We start from the raw sequence: 11,611 nt of genomic DNA, 5'->3' as shown, positions 1-11,611 counted from the left end.
CTTGTATCCCTCTAATAATGATGTGACTTTCAAATCATAATTTAAAAGCCACATCATTATTAGAGGGACATGAGTATGACGTCTAGACTTATTCGGCATATAAGCCATATGACAGTTTTAAAATTATGGACGGAAATACCACATCAATATTTAAGCCCAAGATAAATACTACAATTTGAAAGCCACATTATTATTAGAGGGAAATGAGTATGACGTTTAGAATTACTCGGCATATAGGTTATATGACAATTTTAAAATGAATAATGATTCAATGCCACCTAAATATACAACTTTTCACCACCTTGCCACATTGGCAAGGTGATCCCCCACTACTTTTTGAGTTTTTTTATTTTTTAAAAATAAATTAAGATGAGGGGGACCATCTTTCCACATAGATAAAGTGGTAAAAAATTGTATATTTAGGTGGTAGTGAATCATTACTCTTTTAAAATTATGGACGGAAATACCACGTCAATATTTAAGCCCAAGATAAATATTAGGTGTGATACTTTTCAAAACGAAATCCACAATTTAATAAGAGAGATTTTACACATTTATCTTTTGCTCATCTTTTAACGAGCTTTGCCACGTGTACTTTAAAAGCATTTAACCCTAAAATTAAATATGGGAAGCGAAAACAGAGGTGAAAATCTTAATCGGAGATCCGTTTATGCAGGTCTGTCTTCCACAGTTGTAGTAGTGGGAAGTAAGGGGCGCTTTAAAAATGGAAAAATATATATATAAAATAATTTAAAAAAAAAAAAAAAAAAAAAAAAGAGGCAAGGGAGACGCTTAATTAGAAGTCAAAAATAAAGTCAAATCTCAATAAAAAAATAATAAAAAATAAAAAATAAAAACACAAAATCCAATCAAGCGGCTGAGAACACACAATTCTTTTTGTTCTTTTCACAACATAAAAATCAATTCCTCCCAACAAAAAATAAAAATAAATAAAAAAATCTCCATCCCACACACACACACACTCACGCTTTCTCTCTCTCTTTCTCTCTCTCCTCTCACTCCCTCAAATGGAACCCAATGAGAACCAACTGAGCTCCTACTTCCACCAGAACCCCACCAGCACTGCCACCAGCGGGGCCTCACCGACCAATGGCCTCCTGCCACCTGCTGAGGGCGGCGGGCCCCACGCGGTGTACCCTCACCCGCCCTTCTCTTCCGCGACCACGACGTCGTCTTCGGCGCTGGAAGGGACGGCCAGCGCGAAGCGCAAGCGAGGGAGGCCCAGGAAGTACGGCACGCCCGAGCAGGCCCTGGCCGCTAGGAAGGCCCAGCAAACGACGTCGTCCCACTCCTCCTCTTCCAAGGACAAGAAGGAGCCCACCGCCTCCAAGAAGTCCCTCCTCGCTCCCGGTGGGCCTCCTTTCTTAGCAATTCTACTGCAGTCAAATTTTTGAATGTGATGTGGGGTTTTTTGTGCATACTTTGCGTGCCTTACTATGCTGTTGAGATTCTATTCTTAGCTCTCTCAGATGTTTCGTAACTGTTGTATATATATATATATATATATATATATATATATATATATATATATATTTTAATTTTATTTTAATTTTCGGTTTCAAATTTGGCAGTCCAGCATGCAATTTGCAAGTATGATTGAAATCTGTTATTGTTTCTGATAGTATATTCTTTGGCTTATAATCTAGAACTGAGATGAGAGAAGTCAAAAAATTTTGTTTTTTTTTTTTTTTTGTAAGTAGAAGTAAAAATGTTCGTGATATTTAAGATCAGTAACTTGTGGACAATCCTACAAATGACCACATTTATTGTTGTGTGTTGACTGTCAGTAACATCAGATTGGTTGAGGATGGATGTTCTTTGAGACGTTATAGCCGGGAATTGGGAATAAAAATGTTAATGTATGGTTGCTACGTGCTTTTCGTTTTTTAAACAATTGGAAGTTTTCTTGTAAAGTATCCAAACAAATAATTATTTTGTGAGAAAAGTGCTGATTAACGTTTAAACTAATAATTTCTGAAGGTGGATGTGGTTGAGGCAATAATAAGGTTGTCATGGAATACAATAGCTTGAAAAAGTTTGAACAATAAGATTTTGAGAAAATCTGTTGTTGGTTCAGATGGTAAACATAATGTAGTGGCTAAGTAGCATGGGTAATTCCACTGGAGTGGCATACACTTGAAATGAGTGACAAATCATGAACTGTAGAAGATTTTGTTGGTAACTTAATGCAATAGCTCAAGAAGGCCTAATTATTCTATTTTATGACACCTAATTTTTGTTGATAACTTATGGCCGTGATTTCTAGCTCTACTAGTGTGTCATGTTTCTTGATCAACAACACACAAAGAGGTTGTCACTGTATGTATGTATGTATGTATATGTGTTCAACAATGTGCAAAGAGGTGGTCAATGTATGTATGTTTGTGTTGTTTTAAAACATTTATTGTGTTTTGCAAAATCATATTCCCCTGACCAAAAACAAAAATTGATGTAAACTTATTCTTAATTTGCTTGGATGTTCTTTTGGTAACATTTATATTTATTTATTTTCTATTGATTTCTGAGCATTAGGTATATTTTACAATACTTATGTGATGCCCCAATTTCCAACTGTTTGATGCAGGCAATGCTGGGCAAGGTTTTACGCCACATGTTATAAACGTAGCTGCTGGCGAGGTATACATTTTATGTATTGCTTGAAGTCTTTTAATATTCTTTTCTTAGTAGATGTGCACACATTCATGCAACACATTCTTGTATATATGTGTGCATATTTGCTCATGCTTATAACATTCACATAATCTTAGCACGGGTTAAGTTGATTTAGGTTTTATTATTTACTTTCTGTTAAAAGTTCTTGTCCTATTTTACCTGCCTGTGCCTCTTGGTGCACTTGGTCAAACAGGGGTACCGCTACCATGTGTCTTTGTGAGACAGAATCTGGTCTGTGTAGAAGCCCCAACCTCTGTTAGAGGAAGCGGAAGTTCCAGATTTGGTCTCCACAAGGGCCATTTCTACTTGCTTCCAGCTTAGCTATATGAAACTTGCAATACAGTAGCTGTGCAGTCATACTGCTACTTAACTCCCACTTTAATGACTACCTGTCCACTCAAATGCAAATATCTTGTTACTTACCACACAGTGTAAAGTACTGTCTTGTTAGTGTTATCATTAAATTTTTGGAGATTTCTGGACACTAGTTAACATTTCTTCTTTGGGTCTGTAACTGATCTTTTGTTTGTTACGGATAGCTGTTACTGCTCTAATTATATTTACATACCTTTCAATTGTTATTATTTGAGATTTATTTTATTTTTTTGTTTTCAACTCCAAGCATGAATAGTCAATTATTTCAAAGGTAAGCTGAGAATGTTATAGGGGTTTCCAGGTCTTTTTCGATTGGGAATCACTTTTTCTTTCTTTCTTTCTTCTTCTTCTTCTTCTTTTTCTTTTTTCTTTTTTCTTTTTTTTTTCGTCTTTTTTTTTTTCTTTCTTTCTTTCTTTCTTTCTTCTTCTTCTTCTTCTTTTTTTATTTTTATTTTTATTTTATTTATTTATTTTTTATTCTTTCAATTTGGGGTTGGAAATAAGTACATGCAGTATTTCAGGGGGTTTAACCTTTTCTGTTAGTCAGTTTTGGTTAATTTGGCTCTTTCCAGTTTCTTTGGCTTCCAAATCAGTTAACTTTTTTGTAAACACAGATCTAAACTAGAAAAGAAGTCGCTTATCATTGTGATAGTTGTGAATGGATATCTTTGATTCCATCAGATGCACAATCAGAGTGATATGCAACAAACAAGGATACAAATTGTATTTACTTCCAGTAGAACCAACTAAATACATTGATGCGCTTAATTCAAGGAGCTTCTGCATTCATCATGATAGAGCCACTTGAGAATTTGAGACATTTGTTGGAATGTATGATGACAGGAATCAATGATGAATGGTGGTTCCGCCCCATCATGGAAATGTATTGAAGGGGTTGGCCAGCTCTCAGTATTAAACTATGAAAACTAGGTAGTTCTTTGAGATAAGATGAGAATAAAAGAAGACATTATCATTAAAAAAATATGATTAGAAGATACTATTGAAGATTATGATGAAGGTGATAGCGAATATTGATGGAGATAGAGATGGTGAAGGCTCTTGAAGTTGGAAATGCTTTTAATTCATCTGAGAAGTTACATCAATAGAGAATGCCTCATTCAATATTGAGAATGTTAAATTTATTATCTGAATAATAGAACGATTTGCGGAAATATTGAAAGTAAGGTAGGACAGATAACATGAAAATATCGGGTTGACAAATTATGGAACATAACCTATAATGCACGGTTTGTCGTAATCTGGTAGAAGAAGTTGAAAGTGATCTGTAACTGATTAACACCAGCCTAAGGGAATTAGTGCTCGCAGAACTTTGCTCAGCCTGGTATTAAATTTTACACTATTCTTTAGATGGTTCTAGCATTCTTCTACCACATTAATCAGTGTATCAAAATGTCTTTGATTGTTGATAGGAGTTTCATGGTTTTTATAGCTATGACCGATTGGTGGGTTACCTTCATCCTGTTTGTTCTCTTATTCTTTTTGTATCGAAAGGCAGTTAACTTGAATTATCTATGGAACTATCTTTCCCTAATCCATAAACTTATCTCAAATTCATTGAATAGGGCACAATTTTGTTCCTTTTAACATAATTATTTGTTTACTTCGAATTGGGCCATGTGTAACATGGGACCCACCAGCACTTCACTGCACAGGTCAACTGTCACTGCACAGGTCAACTGGATACTGGAAGGTCCCACTTGTCAGCACGGACCAATTTAAAAGTAAAGGATGCGTCCTTTCACTTTATGAAAGGGACTGAAGTCAAATCCAATAGAATAAACTTTATAGCAGCTCCCAGGAGTTTGATTATGTACATGAAAATATTTTGATACATTTTCATCTTAAAACTGCATGTGTCAATGTTGGATATAGTCTTTTGGTCAACTTTGTCCTTGCATCTGATGAACAACCTAACTTGCTTTTTTTTTTTTTTTCATTGTCACATGCTTGCATCTCACCATCAGATATATCTGTCCTTGATAGTTATCCATACCTTGCTTGTTGGTACTAACATTACATGCTTAATTAGTTAAGTTGGATGATATGTTTTAACTGTTTGCCCCCTAACACAAAATATGGGTGCCTTCACTAGGATGTGGGCCAGAAAATTATGTTATTCATGCAACAAAGTAAGCGTGAAATATGCATTTTGTCTGCATCTGGTTCAATCTCTAATGCTTCTCTCCGACAGCCAGCAACTTCTGGAGGCAACATTACATATGAGGTAAATGGATTTTCTGTTATTTGTCAAAAGGGAACTGCCAAAGTGCCTATTTTGAATGAAGAAATTAGGTTAAATATTAGAAAGAACAAATGCTTTAGAATCTTGTGTACCCTTCATCAAGTATGCTGTCATTTGACCATTATGTGGTGACTTGTAAGTTTGCTTTAATGTTGTATTTTGTGATTACACTGACATGGGGGGGGAAAAAAAAGATGCATAACACACACCCACACTCACACACACACACACAGTCTTTGATGAAATGGTTGGGCTTCTTCAGGGGTAGAAGGTACAGGTAGAGCCTGTGTCAAAAATAAGCTCAGTGTTGACTTGGATCATTAGATTCTGATCGGTACATTCATATTTGTAGGAAAAATGTTCTCCCCTTACCCTTTTCCCCTTCATATTGCTTAGGAGGAAAAAAGAGAGAGAAGGAAAATGTGAGAATTTATTTCATGTGTGTTCTCATGTCCTTTTAACACAGAACTTAGGAATTTCTTATAGAAGTTTCAAGGTTAGGATCTTTGAGTGGAAGGTACTTGATGAAAATGACATGGCTCTATTGGATTATTAGATTTTGACCAGTAAATTCAACTTAGTAGCAACAGGTGTCATGCTTCTATTTTTTCTGTGGGTGTTTTTTGATAAGTAATAAGCAATTTTATTAAAAAAGCGAAAGGCGCCCCAGTACACAGGCAGTATACGAGGAGCACTTACAAACCCAAAGCCCAAGAACATGCCCAAAAACAGCAAAACGCACCAACAACACCCACAAAACCCGAAACGCCCCCCTAATATTATTTTTCAGTAAATATCTTCACAATAGCTCGGGTCCCAGAAAAAGGCACGGGCTTAACTCTTATAAGTCTTGGGATTCCATCGTAGTTTTCCAGTTTACCTATAGGTGACTGTTTTCACTGAGGTATATTGTAATGCAAAAACTCTTCTCTTATATATCAAAAAACTATATTGTGATGTGAAAGTTATTGTGATGTGAAAGGGAAATTCTTATTCAGTATTAGGTAGATAGAATCAGTGTTTGTCATTCATGTTGTGTGTATGAGCATGGATGCCTGAGACAATGTGCTTAAAGCATCACATTGGCATTGGCTGGCAACTGCTGTGCCTTAGTCCCCGAATGGCATCATATTCTTGGTGGGCAACAATTGGAAGAAGTCACTTAGATGCACTGAATTAATAGCTAGGCTTTCAAGTTATTTGTTGGAAGTGGCCTAAAGATATGAGTTTAGTTTCTAATTTTTTTTGTTCATAGCAATGTTACCAATGTACATTCTACTAATTTTATATTACTTAAATTTTTTATTGGCATGTAACATTCCGATCTAAACTTGTTCATTATTGGACTCTTTTCATTATGGCAGTGTCAATAACTTCATACTTTGAACTATGAGGTTATGGATTAAGTTTATGAAATTCAGTGGAAGTATTTAGCAGTCAAAAACCAATTTTTTTGCTAAATCTAAATAAGGTTTTGAATGTCATTTATTCATTTTAAAGCAAGGTTATTTTTATATTATAGTGTTGGTTAAACTAGATTCTCTTCACTCAGAACTAGATTCAGTTCACTTCACTCAGAGCTTACTTATCAAAAAAAAAAAAGAGTATTGAGTTCCTTGAAATTTTAAACTCACCAAAGGTGCAATCTTAGACACAAACCTTTATAACTAATAATCATAGTTTACCTTTTGGCTAAGATCAAATGTAGTAGATAATAATCATGATGGAAGCAATAGCATTAAGTAGTAGAGGATACTCTAATTTAACCTACAACAATGTTTTCTTCCTAGTAATAATTATTCCATAATTAACTATCCTGAGATCGTTTGTACATTTACGAAAAACATCAGATATTGAAGTCTGAAAACAACCCCAACCAATAATAAGATATTATATCAATGGTCTTGTAGTCCAAGTGTACTCCTTTCAAAGGTGGAAGGTTTTGGGTTCAATTCATTATGGACAATACGGTGGGGTTAAAGGTTATTCTAAAAGGGGAAAGACAAGAAAAATAGTAAGTTAGTCTGAAAATATAAGACAGAAAAAAGTAAGAGGACAACATCTTATGTTGACACATGCATTAATTATCCCAAGTTTTTTAGATTGATCTTATAATGTTCAGTTTTCAAAGGCAAGCCCTTTGGTGATAAGTATTAGGTTAGGAAGGAATAATCTTACGAGTCTTTATGCATATCTAATCTATTTCAAGTTTTCTCGTTCAAAATATAAAATTTGAAATAAAAAGGACAAAAAATGTATTGAGAAATTTATTGATTGGTGCATAATGTTAAACACTAATTATACTCCATGTTAAAAAATTAAATAATAAGGCCAAAAAATGTATTGAGAATTTTTTTGATTGGTGCATAATGTGAACACTAATCATACACACTGTTACAAATTTGTTTGCCTTTAATTCTACATTTTATAGGATCTCAAATGAGGCTTAATCTTAGGGATTTTGTTGAGATTTTTTCCCCTATTCTTTGTGTTTTTTTTTTTTTTTTGATTAGTTTTTTTCTTTTTCTTAAATAGGGTTTAAAGATCTATAGTTTGTTCTTACTGCATCTACATTAATATATTTTGATCCAAAACTGTTTTGACTAGGCATATAGGATTTTAGTGGGTGTTTTTGTTCTGTTTAATTTTTTATATTTTGGTGGGTGTTTCTGTTCTGTTTAATTTTTTATACTTTGGTGGTATTTTAGGTTACCAACTTGTCTATTTCGATTCAACGTGAAAGACAGGATCGATTTCATTGTTATGTCAACCACCTCCATGTTGACTAAGATACAGTGTTGATTTTATAGCATGTGAATCCACAAAATTAGTCATGCGAATTATTACTAGAATTGTAATTAAATATGATTAGGTAATTTCATTCTTCTCCTGGCCTTTCTTGCTGGGAAAAGCAAAAATTAGGATTTGGACGAGTTCTATGAAGATCCTAAAATGACTTTAGGGGCTGTTTGGGAATTTGAAAATATTTGGCCACTGATTCGGGTCTGATGGTGAATGGTCCAGTGGTATGGATGGATGCAAGTGCAAAAAATTGCTCGGCTGCCTTTTGCTCCAGTAAATTTTCCAATTTGGTTAGCTGGTTCCAGTTGGCTAGAACAGCTGTTTGTATGTCTGAACCACTCAATATGATATTTGGCAAACTGACTCTTGTTATTATGAAATTTTAAGAAAAGCAAATACACTTCTCTAGTTTCGTATAAATCATATTATTGTAGCTTCTATGAAAATTGAAATGGTTTCATTATTATACTGTGCCTGAATGTCTCAGAAGGTGATGTACTAGTCTAATTCTGGTTTGTTCATTACTTAGAAATTGCGCTTTCATCTGGTTAATTCCTTTGTACCACTTGAGAACTTGATAAATTGAAGTGTGGTTTCTTAGTCGTCTACAATTTGTTTATTTCTTTGTCAATGTATTACTGTTTCCTGAATGCCCTGATATTAGGGTCGGTTTGAGATTATTTCACTCTCCGGATCTTATGTACGTACTGAGCTTGGAGGGAGGACTGGCGGGCTCAGTGTTTGTCTGTCCAGTACAGATGGCCAAATTATTGGCGGAGGTGTTGGTGGACCACTAAAGGCTGCAGGCCCGGTACAGGTACTTTGTCAAAATGTTATTTGGTTGAAGAAAAGATCCTATTGTATCATGTACGGCATGACTATTAGCTGAGATTTTTGTCATCTCTGCATATGCACGTGTGCGCACAACAGACGTGGGTAGGGTACCTGACTGCACGTCTTGGTGCTTTGAATTTTGTCAAATTTTTGAAATGGTTCTTTGCCATGTAATAAGACATTAAAAGACCCCATTGCCCAAGTTCATGGCATTTTTTCTGTTTAAGTTGGCAGGTTGGATAATCAGTTATTTGAGTCACTAGTTAATTGCTCCACAGGTTATTGTTGGTACATTTCTGTTTGACACCAAGGAGGATGTCAATGCGGGTGTAAAAGGTGATGCTTCTGCCAGCAAAATGGCATCACCAGTTGGTGGTGGGGCATCACTATCGAACATAGGCTTCCACTCAGCTGTTGACGCTTCTGGAAGAAATTCAGTCAGGCTAAATGATGATCATCAAGCTATTGGAGGAAGTCATTTCATGATTCAGGGCATGCATGTGACAACTTCACGGCCCACTGATTGGAGGGTTGGTCCTGATGCTAGAAGTGCTGCTGGTTATGAATTGACAGGTATCATTTCCCTTTAACACACCCACCCACCCACCTATGTCAACTTTTGATTTTTTTTTTTTTTGCAAGTGTTGATCTAATGATTGATTTTCACTGTCACATCATTCAATTATATGACAGTTGTATGGTAGTGTACTAAATAATAATACTCTAAATAGATAGAGAGAGAGAGACAGTGAAACTGAATGGTATTTTTTTGCAGGAAGAACAGGTCGTGGAGCGCATCAATCTCCGGAAAATGGGGACTATGATCAACTTCCAGAATAGGGGGAATTGCTTTTGGGGTTGGAAGGCACTGTTTTGTGGTAGATGATAGATGTATGATATTTATGCATACAGGCACTCTTTTGCTCTGTCAGCTAATGCTGTTTATAATATGCACACCATGAAAATCACATGCTTGTGCATTTTGTTTAAATATTTCCCTTCCCTGTCTCCACTGCTCATGGCGAAATGTCATTTATTTTTATTAGTTTATTTGCATATTGGGTGGCTTGGGCTAAATCCTGTTTATGCTAAAATAATTAGGGTTCTAGCTATATGCAATTTTGTTTCTATTATAAAAGTAGTCATGTTTTTGCATTTTCTTTGAAACTTTTGTTAGAAGCCATACTATGAGGTGTCCCCAACCCTACCAAACAGAATATATGTAGAAAAATAGAAATACAAGCATGTGTGAATGAGACTTGAATGTTGGCTGTAGTCAAACCCTTATTCATTATGTCAATTTGTCAATGGTGGTGTTGACAGATAATATATGCAAAAAGCCCATTTTTTTTTACCTATTTATTGAATTAATGGATTGAGATACAAGATCGCTGTCCAACTCCTTATTTTATTTATTTGTTTTGTTTCTGTTAGCAAATTTTTTCTGTTGTCTCAACCCTTCAACTTCTCCACTTTTCTTTTTTAATATTCTAACAATTAAAGGCTTCAAAAAAGTAAACAGTTGTCGGGTGTGTCAGGTCAAAGATACTTTTAGAATTGTAGCTGAAAAGCATACCCAAAGGCAGCATGAGAAAGCACATCGCCTTTTTTGAGTTTTTTCTTTTCTTTCTTGGTCTTGGCTTCCTCTGTAGCTCCACCATATGCATGATTATGGAGCGGTAATATGTGTTTGCATGTTGAGTTTGGATTTTGTCGAGACATAGATATAAAATTATAAATGTCAATTTTAATTCGACCAATTTTATTAAACGGGTCAAATCTTTCAACTCTAACTCACTAATTTTGTATAGGATTCATGTTGTGTTTGCTATTTGTGTTAAAAATTGACAGCTTTTATGTTGTTTGTCGGGCTCATGCTATGTTGAGATATGTATAAAACTATATATGTCAACTCTAACTTGACATATTTAATTAAATGAGTAAATCTTTCAACTTTAATTTACTAATTTTGTGTTGGGTTCATAACGAATTCGTGAATCGTATGAAAAATTGTCAATTATACATGACTCCCCTAAGTTGTACCATCCTCAATTATTAATAATAGGGTCTAAAAGATGAGAGAAATTTTTACGTACATTCTTCAAAGTACCATCACATTGTCAATGTTTTTATTCCAAACTATTGATTGAGTCAATGTCCCACTTCCAAACTACTAAAAAATTTCAATGTCCTCTCATTGACAAAAATACTCTTCACCCAAAAAAAAAAAAAAAAAAAAAATTAAAAATTAAGTTCCAGGGCCAGCTACCCCCTTTAACCAAATGGCATGGGGATGATTCAACCACCCCTTATAGCCGAGGATCCACTTCTATAAAAATCTTCCGATAATTTTTAAGTGCATTAATGTGACCCATTAAACTATCAAAGTGTACCTAAAAGGTAACTTTTGTCGAAATATTCTCATAATACCCTTAATTCTCTTAAAACCTAAAATAAAAAATTAATAAAAGAAAAAGTAAAATTAGAAAAAAGCCCTCTCAACAAACAGGGGATTTTAAATTACTCTCATAAAGTTTTAAGTATGTTAAAATGACCTATCAAACTACCAAGGTGTACCAAAAAAGCAACTTTTTTTCGATAATATCTTTATTCTCTTAAAAACTAAAATTAAAATTTTTTTAA

General features: G+C 34.7%; 1 protein-coding gene across 1 annotated transcript; it reads left to right on the top strand.

Moving 5' to 3' along the window:
• Nucleotides 1-963: 963 nt before the first annotated feature.
• LOC133852128 (AT-hook motif nuclear-localized protein 14) lies at nt 964-9,961 on the top strand. Its single transcript, XM_062288805.1, has 6 exons — nt 964-1,371; nt 2,606-2,658; nt 5,183-5,314; nt 8,799-8,951; nt 9,247-9,541; nt 9,744-9,961. Exons 1-6 carry the CDS (start codon nt 1,029-1,031, stop codon nt 9,806-9,808), a joined length of 1,041 nt encoding a protein of 346 aa, XP_062144789.1. The 5' UTR covers nt 964-1,028; the 3' UTR covers nt 9,809-9,961.
• Nucleotides 9,962-11,611: the final 1,650 nt, after the last annotated feature.

The sequence above is a fragment of the Alnus glutinosa genome, chromosome 12 (genome assembly GCF_958979055.1).
Source record: "Alnus glutinosa chromosome 12, dhAlnGlut1.1, whole genome shotgun sequence".
Taxonomy (NCBI): domain Eukaryota; kingdom Viridiplantae; phylum Streptophyta; class Magnoliopsida; order Fagales; family Betulaceae; genus Alnus; species Alnus glutinosa.
Note: the sequence above shows the minus strand (reverse complement) of the source record. Positions and strands in the feature narration are given on the sequence as shown.

Coding starts and splice junctions, on each gene's coding strand:
- LOC133852128 (XM_062288805.1), top strand. CDS start 1,029: ATGGAACCCAATGAGAACCAACTGAGCTCCTACTTCCACCAGAACCCC. Junction 1,372..2,605: donor GAAGTCCCTCCTCGCTCCCG/GTGGGCCTCCTT, acceptor TGTTTGATGCAG/GCAATGCTGGGCAAGGTTTT. Junction 8,952..9,246: donor AGGCTGCAGGCCCGGTACAG/GTACTTTGTCAA, acceptor ATTGCTCCACAG/GTTATTGTTGGTACATTTCT.